Below are 14,045 nucleotides of genomic sequence, written 5' to 3' on the forward strand. Positions count from 1 at the left end.
AGCCAAGAAAAAGTCACAATGTTATTATAATTTACTTTTTTGCCCCCAATTTGCACTATGCCTGTGTATCTATTCAAACACTTCACAGCTTTAAGCTACAATTGTTGTTTTTCTTTTTTAGCTGATGCTCAGCGTTTGAACCGTCTCCAAATGGTGATGAAGTATTGGAATAAATGGAGCTTTGCTTTGCGTCACAAACGAGGAGAGGAGGAGCATTTACAAGCTGCTGGTCTTTTAGCCATTCAGATCACCCAGCGCAGAGCACTGGAACACGGGAAGGCCTGTATCCTAAACATTAAGCAAACATTGTGTATTTTCATACGACACTGCATCATTAGTGATCCACTAAAGGATAGCAAAAGCTGACAATAATGATCCTTGAGCTTGTAAACAGATGTGACATTATGCAGACAAGAGGATGAAAGAACCCAGATTGCAAGCCAACATCATAATCTTCATCTACTGGTGAGATCCCCAAAAATTGAAGTAGTTGCCTCTAAGTTAGTGTATGTGATCATTAAACGTATTGATTGCTGCGTGTTCTTGTTGCAGCATGCTGGTTTACAAGGACTTTCTCTTAACGTCATGTGGAACAAAACACGCCGGCTGAACAACCACGTTGCTGTTCAACATCGTTTTCAAACTGTAACTGAATAGCAGTCTGTCATCCAAATACTGCAAGAAGAATTGCATATGTTCGTGTGATGTTGTTAAATCCCCTAAAATTTAAATGTTCTTGTTTTTCATAGGTGGCAAATAAATATTGGATGTTATGGCAGAAGCGATTGGGGGAGGCTGAAGATGAGCGTTTCCAACCCTTAAGAGAAATGGCACTGACTAAACACAGGTGCTGTTTACATTCTCCAGTGGGCAACGGCGTTATAGCCTGGACCGAAAAACAGCATGCATTGCTTCATGTTGTGGCGTCAGGGTTACAATTATGTTGCATATTTCAGATAAGTTGTCGCTTGCTTTTGATTTCAATTTTGAATAGAGATATACATTTTTTCAGGATGTCGCTCTTGAGCATCTTTTTTCAAGACTGGAGGAAGAAGCTTGCTGAACAGAGACGCATTCAGGTATTTTTAACGCGATTTTTAAGCAGCAAATCGCTTCTGTCGATATACAGTAAGAATGTTATTTAAATATTTTCAACTTAATATAAGATGAAAATGTGAGGATATTTGTGTACACACACATTTTAAATGACAAACTCATAAATATGACTTTCTCCAGGATTTGGAACAGCGTGCAGATGTTTGGTTTGCTGAACGCATCTTACCTCAGTGTTTGGACTCGTGGGTTGAGTTTACTTTGCAGAGGAGACTTAATCGACAGAGGAGACACAAGGCAGACCTCCACGACCAGTGAGTTACCCACCCAGAGTTTTGTTTGTACTGGAATGAACTTCCCAACCAAACACAGTTGACCAGTTTGATTTCTTTGATCATTGTGCTGTCAGGCATTGTCAGTACACCTGGGCATTTTACACCTGGTGGGAACAGTTGGAGAAGCGCAAGAACCAGAAGCGTTCTGAGCAGACGGTGCGGTGGCTGTAAATAGAAACACAATCTACTGCATGTTGCTGATTGAGAGGATTGAGATACTGACTGCTCATTTACTCTCATCAGGCAATTCTACATGAGGAGCGGCACCAATTGCAGAGAGCCTGGGGTTTCTGGAGGCAGCGGACAGAGCAGGTATGGAGGTTGAAGGTTCAGTTCCTTCAATGATTTGTAATCACATACTTTTTTAAAGGTTGGAGTAATATAGATGATGTTAAACTGGCACTGCCTGTCATATTCACAGAAAAACCACCAACCGATGCTTCAAATTTGTGGTCAGGCAGAGAAACTTTGCAGACAACAAGAGCAGAGTCCTCTCAGGTGTTGAACATGTGTATTTATGCATTTCGCCTGAACTCTGTGTGAATTTTTTTCAATGAAAAAGACAATCCTTTATTTATTTAGATTTAACAATCCTACTATTTATCCTCATTTTTAAAATGATTGACCAACGTTAGTTTCATTCCTTCACTCTAAATAATATCTCTCTCCAGGAATGTTCTGCCTGAACGGAGGGAGAATGCAGCACTGTTGACGGGCGTCAGGCTTACGGAGAAACAAGCAAAAAATCGCTTTAATTATTCCCTTCAGCTAAAGGTTATTAAATATTTTCAAATTGTAATTTTCATTTCTTTGTTGCAGCTTTTACTGAATTGTTTCTGAATCCGTAAAGGTGTTCCTTGCCTGGAGAAAAGCAACGGTAGATGCAGTGTTGACTCACCGCCAACAGAGGGAAGCAGCTCTCGGGGCCAAGAGGTCCATAAATCAAGGTTGCAACAGAACTTCAACTGCAGTGTAGTTTATTTTCTGTAAACGGATTCATATTTTTTGTCAGTGCAAAGTAATTGTGGTTGTAATTTGTATGGTTCACACCAACAGCTCTATATTACCGGTAAGTGTCACTTTAACACTGCAGTCGTTTTGCTGGCTGCTGATTGACAAAGTAGTTCCACAGGCCAAGATAATAATCAGAGGCCCTTAAATAAGAAATCCAAGTAATTCAGAATCTTTTTATTATTACAAATAAAAAAAAATATCTTTCCATTTAGCCTTTCTACAGTATTATGTCCCAGACAGGCTGGAGCCATTCTCATTAATATGTCGTATCTCAAATAAATATTATGTTTGACCATTTTTAAGTTGATGTTTCCCGTCTTTAGTGCGTCTGATGCGGTCTTTCAAACAATGGAGGAAGGACACCAGGGAGGCTCAGAGGGAGAGGACATGCATGGAAAAAGCCACAAGGCACCGTGAGTCCAGGCTCCTTTCCACAGCATTGAAAGCATGGAATGAGCATCACGACCTGTACCACAGAAATAAGGTTATCACCTCTTTATCCCTCTACTGTTAAAGCCACAGTTCATTTCATACAGTAATTTACTAAAAATGTGATTATTTCATAGGTAATGAAACGACAAGGGCTCCTTTTGCTGAAGTTAAAGATGTACCAGACTTACTTTGAACGGTGGAAAGTGAAGGTTTGTTTGCATTCTTCTCCACATAATCATCCAAGTCTTCTGTACACATAAATATCACTTGACAATGAGCACTACTAGCCAATAAGAAAGCTGTTTGATGTCACTGTGGCTCTGTACACGCTGTGTAAAGTTTGAAAATGTAAGCTTGGTGCATTACTGAAATTATCTTGTTTTTCTTTTTGTTTAATCTAAGTCATACTGGAGACTTTGTGTATCTGGATTGTCCTGGTTATAACTTTTTTTTTTAGGTAGAATATATTGTAAGGTAATTGTTTGTTTGGAATTGATCCTCCTTTACTTACATTTTTAGAGAAGGAAACGTGGAAGAACTAACCTAATTTTATTTTTCTTGCTAGTTGTCTGGCCTATGTGGAAAAGATAATGAAGGTCACACTGTCAGACCTGTAGATTAAGTTTTGTTTAGTGACTTTAAACTTTCTTTTTATCTACCGGTATATTATCTTTTTCTATCCCTCTAACAGTTGCAGCACAGACGGAGAGAAGCTGAGCAGACAGAGCAAGCACTCTGGCACTGGTCCTTTACTCTTCAGGCCAAGGTAATATAGAGGCAGTGCATTCTCTAACTCCAGAATGGTGCACGAACTGACACTTCCGTGAGATATTACATGTCTCTGTGTCATTATGTGAACTTCCTGCAGGTGTTGTACGGATGGAGATTGTGGGTCACAGAGCAGCGCAGGAAACGAGAGCAGGCGGCCCAGGCGGCCCAGATCTACAGAGACCGGCTGCTGAGGGAGGGCGTGACGTGCATCCTCACCTATGCTGCTCACATGAATGACCTCACAACCAGCCTGACACAGAACAGCCAAGAACAGGTGTGTTTGTCAGAGTACGACACTTACATTGCATTTTAAATGTTAAGTAAATTGCAGCCATGACAATGAGATATCACACAAAACACCAGCATCTCACACAAAAGATCTTGTGTATTTATTCGCCACACACATTTAATCTATCTTACATGACATAAAGTGTGTGCTGCAAATTTATAAGCATTTTTGAGTATTTTTATACATTTCATGCTTCTGTCTGATATCATTTAACCACAATTGTCTTTGCTTTTTCTGGGCTGGAGGGTCCGCTGGTATCCTATGCAACTTTAATTTGCAGCCACGAATGTTGTTCCTCCTATTTTGGCACCCAAACACACAACCAGATATTCTAAAGTTGTAACTTTTTAGCTAGTTTGTACTACATTCTTCTTTTCCACTCCTTCCTCTGTTTTGCCCCCAGCTAGAGCGGTGACGTCACTCGTGACGTAGGTTGGAAAAGGGTCTAATTTACACAGGAAGACGAGTGTTCCTGGACAAAAATGTCTGGAATGCTCTGTATGTATCGCATATGGCAAATTTATTTTACGAGACATTTGCTGATAATGAAATGATCAATAAATAGCTCAGATAGTAAAATTCCCTAAATGATTTTACTGACACAAAAGCCACAGCAGCTGCAAACGTCAGCACCGTAGATGCATATGTAAAACATATCGTCACCTTTGTGAACGCAATTCAGACAAAGATACCATGATTCATTTAGATCAGGAATAGATACGAGTATGAAATGATCAATGTTTACTCATTTCACAGTGTTTCTTACCCTGAGTTGTGCATAAACAACAGGTTAAATTGTTCATAGTCTAAAAATATGAAATATATGGTAATAGATATGATCAGAATTGGCCTTGAAAAGCATATGAAAGAATTTACCATAGCGTGCATCGGAACCATGATTTCATTAGCTGTTTGGCTATAATAGGAAAGTGTATTTTTCTAGGCTGCTATGTCAAAAGCAGATGTCATGATACCCAAAAGGGTCTCATTTGGACTGCTCTAACGCACTAACATGCACACACAGCTGTCATAGCTAACAAAACAGAAAGCAGGGAAGCTCAGACTACTGCATACACAGACGCAGTGTGATGCCATTTCTGCTCAGGTCACCATTGTTCCTCTCGGGCTTTACATATAGATCATTATTGTTTGCTGCTATTAGAGATTACCACGCTTGCTTGTGTTTTTCAGAGATCACAACAACTCCAGAGAGTTGTTAAGCGGTGTGCTCTGCGCTGGAGGCAGCGGGCATTGTGTAAACCACAAAGAGAGCAAGAAGTGAAAGGGCAACAACCAAAAAAGAATGTGACCTTCTGTTTGAAGACGCCTGCACCGAGAAGTGCCTCCCAGTCTGGCTCAGTGGAGCAGGAGGATGAAGATGAAGAGCAGAGAAAGTTGTAAGTCAACGCCCCTGAGTCAGAATCAATCTGTGTACAACACATGGACCAAGAGAGAGTTTTTTTTTTTTCTTGCACTGCTCAACTGTGCACATTGACAAAAACCTCATTGGCATGAGTTTCATTCTCTGTTGAAAAAAGTAAAACAAAATTTTTTATTCATAATTAACACCAATTATTTTTGAATACTAGATTTGTGATTCTACATCAGCAAAACTAAAAAAACAAAGGTCATTAACACAAAAGGTCATTCACTTGTTTTTGTTTTCTAGCACTCAAAAACCCTTGGATGACACCTGCACTCAAGAAAACCCCAAACACCAACTCAGTTATCACACAGTGTCGTCCTGCAGCCGTCCTGCTGTCTTTTTTACCTCCCCTCATCACTCATCATCTGTCATATCTACCAAGTCGTCCTCCGAACGTCACTCGTCTGCTACGGACTTTCCTCCAGAGACTCACGTTCTTCTACCCCCCTCTGCTTTCATGACCAGCAGCGTCAAAGATTCGGTAATAATCGCCTCTTTGACTCGGACGTCATTATTCAGTCAATGACGAATGACAGAACTTGACTTATATCAGGATTTCTCAATTAGGGGGGGAAAACCAGCACCTCAGTTTTTGGAGACGATCCATTGGTGCCTCCCATAAAACAACCATCATCTTATCTTGGTATAACTGCTGCTTTTTTCTGTCAAGATAGACTATTCTTTTTTTGAATAAAATATCATTCTTATTATTATTACCACATTTCAGTAATGTGGATAATCTGCACAGAAGCTATTTTCAAAATAACATTTAGTTCTTCTTCAAGATGTTCCTCAACGAGCATCCAGTAGAGGGCCTGCAGTGACAGATCCAACTTCAGCGCTGATCAAAGAGCTGCTCAGCATCCACCTGGACATGAGGACATACCAACAAGACAGGAAGCAGCTCCGGTAACAAATCTAACAGAGCCGTGATCTTATTCTTGTTGAGCTGTTGAACACATTTTCCGAATTGTAACCTTGATTTGTTTGTTCTACAAGAGCTTGGCAAAAACTGAAAGCAGTATTGCGAAGTTGGCTGCAGACCAGCGGACAAGATGAGCAAACAGAGAAAAATGCTGTTTATGAAGAGCTGAAGGAGGTAAGAAGATTGTTTTGTGTTTGTGTTTTATGTTAAAACAAGGAAAGAAACACTTGGAAGCACGGCAAATAATGCAAACCCACAATAATTTGTAGTTTATGCTTTAACGACAACACTGTGGAAATAGTTTCTTCGACATTCAGGCCTATTCAATTCTCAGAGTGTGAATGTAACTTGAGTGTTTGCTTAAACAGTCTGAACTGCATGTAACGTGTGTTATTACGAATTGTGTAACTTCAGGATTAGTTGTCTCTTTCTGGGTTAAGGTTTTATTTTACAGCTGAAACAATATTGAGTGTTTAAATGCGTCTTTTATGCGTTATTAAAGTCAGAAACAGGAATGTATTTTTAAGCACTTGGAAAAATTAGCTCTTTAGAGATGTGTGATTGTTACAGGACATTAACGCTACAAGAAAATTATGATCTATGATATGGAATGAGATGTATAGCTATGGATTAAACTACTAAACCACATATGAGGTGGTTAAAAGCCTTGTGAAAACATAAAGTACATTTAAAGGATCACATAAAGCATCTGAGTACTTCTTTCAACATTTTAGAGTTGTGTTGCCGATGTCACAGCTTCTGTTTTTTTTGTTTTTTTTGAATGTTGACAGTTGCAGGAACGCATCGACAGACTATCCACTGAAGTGGCAGAACGGAAACCAACAATGTTGCTTCATGCAGAGAGGATCAAGCATTTGCAGACTGTCCTCACAGATCGCTCTGCGTTTGCGACTTTGCAGTAAATAGCACTCCTCGTGTGAAAGTGACGACATCTATGGGCCATTCATCCTCTTGGACGATATTTCTCATCATAACATGAAGACTGACATCACACTTGGATATGAAAATTGTACACCAGCTGATATTTAAGTAGCTGTAAGGTTCCTTAGGGTTAGTCTGTCCAGAAGATGAAACATTTTAACCTCGACACTCAGAATCTGCTCTTTATTCTTCTTGAACATAGTCCAAGCTGCTTTTAGATTAATTGAGCAAACTTGTTAAAACCAAGCAACTTTCACAGCTACACCTGCACTTCTGATCGACACAGACTTAGGCAGGGGGTTGTCCTTGTGCCAGATGGTGCGAAATATTTTCCATATGTGTGCAGAAAGAGAGATTTTACTATTTTCAGAGGGCTTGCCCTTGCGCAATAGTGTCTCTATCTGTCAGTGCTAGTCCTTCTTACGCTGGAAATCACATCTAAGGACGTATCAGGGATTTGCAGAAGGGACAGCTGCGGTGTTTTGCATGCAGAAGAGAGCTTTGAACCACAACCGGGCAGAATGAGAGGACTTTATGTCTTTATTCTCATTTTCATCTTTGTCTGCTGTATCAGGGGTAAGTTCTATTCCTGAATTTGAGTAGCTACTTATGTTGTTAATTTATTTTTTTCTTGACATTCATTCTCATTGTGTTATTGAAAGTACGTTTATTCTTTTGTACCTGTTCACTTTTGGGTGTTAATGGCGAAATTAATTCTTTTTTTTCTGGAACTTATTGTGGACATTAATTCTGACTTTAAAAAAAATATGAAGGAAGATAAAGTTGTGTTTTCTTTAAAAATGTAAAAAATAAAGTACAAAAAAACATGAAGACAGTTGACAGTCATTTACGTTTGTATGGGTTCGCAAACATGAATTTAGGTTTCATCAATTATTGTATTCATAAAAACATTCAATAAATGCCTTCATCTTAAACAAAGCACAGATATAGACAAAGTAGAGAAATCCTGTGCAAAATGTGTGTTTGTCCTTGCTGGACATCTGCTAACCGTCCCATGTCATGTTAGCCAAGAAGGTTCGCTGGTGCACTGTGTCAGACCCTGAACAGCGAAAGTGTGCAGAACTAGCTAAAGCTCTGGTGGCAGCCCTGTCACCAGCTGCTGTGGCAGCTTTTGCCAAACTGTCATGCATACGAGCTTCCAGCTCCACTGACTGCATCAGCCGGATCAGGGTGAGCCATCATTCACCTTACATGTCATAAATAGTATTAAAAAAAGGTGTTCAAAGGACAATGAGTTGATACTAGCAAGCTAGAGCCAGATTGTGTGTGTGTGTGTGTGTGTGAATTAAAAGATTTGTCTTTTTTTTTTTTATGGGTTGGCTAAGAGAACAGAAGAATGTTGATATGATTGAATGCAGGGGGAAATGTATAAATAAAGTAGATTATTCTAGCTGTACAGCAGATCACCATGGTGATGAACTGCTTCTAGTGCCGACACCACTAACTTATTTCAAATCCAATCACTCTTGCTGATGTCTTCACACTGAGGCTGCTTGCTGTGTTTGTTTCAGGCTAACCGTGCTGATATAGTGACATTAGATGCAGGAGAAGTTTATTCTGCTGTGAAGCAGTTCGACCTTGTCGTCATTGCCAAGGAGATGTACAGTGATGGTCGGTTTGTTTCACATTTCTGGGACACTTCAGCATGTTTCCTCAGGACTGCCTGACTATACCTGTGTGTGTGTATGTATGCTCATTTATTCGAGTCTTGCAGGAGGGTGTGTTCTGTCCGTGGCTGTGGTGAGAAACGACAGTTTGGACATACGGTCCTTGCAGGGCCTCCGGAGCTGCCACAGTGGTGTGAGATGGACGGCTGGATGGAGTCTTCCACTCGGCTTCCTTTTGTCCCATAATTACCTGAGATGGTCAAAGGAGCGCCCGCTCAGCCAGGGTAATACGATTTTTCACAGATCAGCTATAAATTGAGGCATGGGGTCCCAAAGACCTCTGAAGGTCTGCGGTGGTATCTGGCACCAAGACGTGACCTGTAGTAATGGAAGTTGCGAGGTGGGGTCGTCATTGATCAAGTTTGCACGGGCAGCACATCCAACAGACGCTCGATTGACTTTAAGTCAGGATAATTTATAGGAAAGGTCTGAGCTCATTGTGTTAACAAACAATTCCTGAACCAGTTTTACAGTATGGCAGGTTGCATTTTCCTGCTGAAGGAGGCTAGTGCCGTTGGGGAATACCATTTCCATTGTGGGGTGGGGTGCAACGACATTGTCCACAGCATCACACTGCTTCTACCGGCTTACCCATTTTTCTTGGTTCCAACACATCCATTTAATTTTCATGTTCGCTCACTTACTTATTTATCATTTATTATGAAATGCTAGAGATAATCTGCGTCTGTCATTTCATCTGTCGGTGCTTATAATGTTAAAACCTGGTTGATATTATCTGCTGCAAAGTCTTCAAGTCTTTTTTGTCTTTTTTTTCCCCCTCTGTCTTCTACTTCCTCCTCCTGAGCAGGCGTCAGTCAATTTTTCAGTGCTAGCTGCATTCCAGGAGCTGGAGCCATGGCGCCATCTCTGTGTGCGCTGTGCAAAGGCCAGAAGTCCTACATTCGCCAGAGAAATTACCACTGTGAGAAGTCCCATAGTGAACCTTTCTACAACAGCCAAGGGGCACTCAGGTCAGGATGACCAAAGGATCGCTGTTCACCGTATTTCAAGCATGCAGAAATGAACAGAGATGCATAACGTCATTGTATATTCATTTGCATGCTCCCAGATGTCTCGGGAGTGGTGCAGGAGATGTTGCATTTGTGGATCACTTAGCTCTTGAAAACATTAAAGGTAAGTACTGTCTGTTCAAATTACCTTAATGACTTACTGTTGATTCATTTTTAAGACCATCTTATCTCGCTAGTTTAATTTCCTCCAAAAAAAAATAAATATACATACATACACAAAGGAATCAGAAGTTAATCTGATTGTCTAAAAACATTGGTTATATGGAAAAGGTTTAATGATCCTGGGAAAGACTACGTTTTTTTTTTTTTTTAACATCTTGTCCTGTTTGATGGGAGATTTCTGCTGAATGATGTTGAATATTTCTGAAAATGTGAAATTTAAAAAGGCAACACTTGAGTGTGTGTTTGATCTGTTAGCGAAGTTACATGAATAATTTTTGAGTGTTGATTAAGTTGCACACAATAATTTTGTCCACAGTTGGATGAACAGAATAGCTATCAGCTAACCAATGGCACAAAATACTATGAAATACCCAATAGTGTGATAAAATCCTGTTTAAATGAATCAGTTCAGTGTAATACATTTAGGGCACAACCTGTGGTGATGATGGAAGAAGACAGTTTAAACTTAACATTTCCTGTTTTTAAAGGATGGAAATGTCTGCTTTTTCATTGCGTCCTCTCAGCTGCAGATGAGTATAGGTTGCTGTGCGCAGACGGCACACAAGCTCCTCTCAGCCAGTACGGACGTTGTAATCTGGGTCGAGGTCCAGGAGGCGGTGTGGTCACCAGATTGAACTTTCGCAGAATTGCACGCAAGTTTCTAGTGACAGCGCAGGTAAATTTCACTTATCATCCTCACTGGATGTTTTTTTTTTTTTAGCCCAAGTTAAAGTCTATTAAACGTCTGTATTGTCTACAGTTGCTGTTTGGCCAACGAGGACGAGAAACAAAACGCTTCCAGCTCTTCAACTCATCTTCTTATGGACAAAATGACCTTCTCTTCAAAGATTTGACCGATAAATTAGCTGTCCTGCCAGATGGTACAGATGTCAGTCAGCTGTTGGGGTTGGACTACGTGGCGCTGCTCAAAGGCCTCGGGCATGAAGGTGCTCACTATTTTGCTGTGCGGTTGTGCTAATTGCTTATTCAGAATAAACTAATTTCAGAAACCTCCTGAAACCTGTTTTTTCCTGCAGGAAGGTCACTGGATGACAGCGTTGTGAGGTGGTGCTGCATTAGCCATGCAGAAATGCAGAAATGTGAGCAGTGGGCCCTGAGGATAGAGTCTGGCCCGTTGGTCTGTGTGAGCGCAGTCTCAATTCGAAACTGTATAGAGAAAATCAAGGCAAGTCTTTTAAGGCATACAAATCAGAAGATGTCTGGATGTTCTATGACGACTGCAATGAAAGATGAAACCACCTGTATTCTCTCCCAACATCAATGACTGTTGCTTCAGAGGGACGAGGTGGACGCTGTCTCGTTGGATGCAACTCATACTTTCTTGGCAGGAAAATGTGGTCTTGTCCCGGTTGTGACAGAATATTATGGTGGGGGGCTCCGTTTGCATTCTTTCTCTACAAGTGTCTGTTCTCAACATATAGATCTAGCAACATCTAAGCACTTTCTGCTACAACTTCTGATTGAATGATTTTCATCATTGTGTATATGGAGTAGTATTTGAAGCAAAAAAAAATCCTTTATTTGTGAGTTATAGCTGCTGAAATATAAAGATAAGTTCTTTTTTTCTTTATTTGTGTAAATGTAAAATCTTTGAGCAATAATGTGATGCACAAATAAAATAGTCACTCTAACAGTTTAGAAGCTAAGGGTGCCTGTAATGATCAAATGCATGTATATTGATTATTAGAAATGCATTCATAATACATGACAATGCACAGATGGATTCAATTTGAGGGTGTTTTGTATCTCTGAGCTTTTCACGAGTGTTTGACATTTTATAAATAAATAGTCGATTGTCAAAAATAATATAATTCATCAGAATACTGGCAAAAATAAAATACTGTTTTGTTGTCTGGTACTCGCAGGGACCGAGTGTGCGGCTGCTGACGGATCAACCCACTGGGAGACAGAAGGTGATGAACATGAATCCTATCAACATGTAGCTGATAGGATTCATGTCCTTACGCTGTCTCTGTCCTCAGTGTTGCCCTCAGTAGTCGGTGTGGCAGTCGCAAAGCGTTCCAGCAAAAAGATATTCATGGGGAACCTCAAAGGGGGTCGTTCTTGTCACGGGAACTTGTACAGCCCGGCAGGCTGGCTGCTGCCACACAGACACGCGTTAAGCCTCGAGCACAACGCCAGCATCCCCTGCGATCCAAGCCAAGGTACTTTTCTCAATCAATCATATTGAGTTCTTCACACTGTCCTCGTTCTCCATTATTCTGCTGTGGTAGGAATGCCGTTCTGTGTCTTTTACCTGCCTGCTGTGACACACACTGCTGTGCTATAGCCTACAGTGAGGTGTTTTGGAAAGGCTGTCTGCCCGGTTCTGATGGGAATCTCTGTAAAGTGTGCATGGGTGGTAGCGGACAGGCTGCCACCAAACGCTGTGCTGGCAACCACAATGAGCGTTACTACGGCAACATGGGGGCATTAAGGTACGCAGAGGGCTTTCTACTCATCTGTGAATACTGGTATAGAATATTTCATTATTTACTTATATATTCTCCTGATTTATTATTTTGTGACAGTAAGCCATTTATATTTTGGATTTTTGGTCTTGACCAAACCCGAGAATACTTTATTATCACCTTTTTAATTTGCTATAGCCGACTCATTGGGGGTTTCCAGTTTACAAAACCAGCAGTCAAATAAAAACTGTGGCAATCTGGAAACTTGTGTCCAGTGTTGGCTTTGCATTTGGTTTAGTCTCCACAATCTCTTGATATACTGTAGCTGCTAAATGCTCCACCACATTTGCCAGTAGACATTTCCTGTTCCTCACAAAACATTAACTAACTTCATTCATGTATATTATAAAAATATTAATTGTCACTGCTTTGGCATTGAAACAACCAATAAAAACCCTTCCCGAACAGAAGGTAGTTGTCATCTAAATGATTCTGAGTTCAACTCATTTTGTTTTCTTCGACCAATTCATTACATCTTTGGACAAACGTAATCAGAGCTTTCCTATGTGGCTTAAAGCTACTTGGGCAAAGTGAGAAAATATGTTTAGTTTGCCTAATCTGAGCCTTTTAGCCTTTACTCATCATTCACAGGTGCCTCGTTGGAGACCCCAGTGGTAAAAGCTACGGTGATGTGGCCTTCCTTGAGCACCACAGCCTTAAGGCCAACATCCTCAGTGAGATATTCAGGACACTTTGACATGAACACAGAGGCTGATACAGGTTTCTTTTACATTACGCCTTTTCATTTTCTACCAGGTTTGAGTTCCACTGGGTGGGCAGAGGGCTGGATGACCTCAGACTTTGAGCTCTTGTGCGGTGATGGACGTCGGGCTCCCTTGTCAGAGTGGGGGAGCTGCAACCTCGGAGTCATCCCACCAAACACAGTCATGACGCGCCCAGTTCTCGCGGCACGAGTGTACGACTTCCTCATGAAGTCACAGGTCAGCTAATGTGACCAGATTCCTCTAATAAATGTCTGTTTTTATTAAACATTACTTTGAGGAAGTTATATTTTTGGCAATTTATTGCATAAATGAACACTTTCACTTTTTTTAATCATGTAGGAAACCTTTGCAGCCGACTCAAATGCAGAGTTCAAGCTGTTTGAGTCTCTGCAGTATGGAGAAAGTGATCTGTTGTTCAAGGACGCTACCCGGTGTTTCGTCCACACGGGCCACATGGACTTCCGTAGCATTCTTGGAGACGAGTTTTACATTCATGCGGAAACTGCCTTCAACTGCACACATTCTGGTACGACTGTAATCAAATACAGTTAGTGGACTGTCAAATAAATAAAGTACACCATGTTAATAATGATAATGTTCATCTCTACTTTCTTTCCTACAGATCTTTTGGAGTTTTGTAATCAGGACATTTGCAGCGTATTTTAACGGACGCAGGGAGATGCTAAATCTTTCCCTGTAATACTTACTCGTTCAATTCCTTATCCACAAAGTAGTTTGTCTGCGTCTGATGACTTCAACC

General features: G+C 40.7%; 1 protein-coding gene across 1 annotated transcript; it reads left to right on the plus strand.

The window, feature by feature from the left end:
* Window positions 1-6,318: 6,318 nt before the first annotated feature.
* sxph (saxiphilin) lies at window positions 6,319-13,951 on the plus strand. Its single transcript, XM_068742572.1, has 18 exons — window positions 6,319-6,419; window positions 7,037-7,763; window positions 8,215-8,378; window positions 8,720-8,819; window positions 8,923-9,099; window positions 9,684-9,846; window positions 9,945-10,009; window positions 10,593-10,744; window positions 10,829-11,015; window positions 11,106-11,254; window positions 11,366-11,456; window positions 11,955-12,002; window positions 12,072-12,254; window positions 12,380-12,527; window positions 13,152-13,234; window positions 13,317-13,501; window positions 13,625-13,811; window positions 13,908-13,951. The coding sequence occupies exons 2-18, from the start codon at window positions 7,709-7,711 to the stop codon at window positions 13,949-13,951; spliced, it is 2,181 nt and encodes a 726-aa protein (XP_068598673.1). The 5' UTR covers window positions 6,319-6,419; window positions 7,037-7,708.
* The last annotated feature ends 94 nt before the right edge of the window (window positions 13,952-14,045 follow it).

Source organism: Brachionichthys hirsutus, chromosome 8, assembly GCF_040956055.1.
Source record: "Brachionichthys hirsutus isolate HB-005 chromosome 8, CSIRO-AGI_Bhir_v1, whole genome shotgun sequence".
Lineage (NCBI taxonomy): Eukaryota > Metazoa > Chordata > Actinopteri > Lophiiformes > Brachionichthyidae > Brachionichthys > Brachionichthys hirsutus.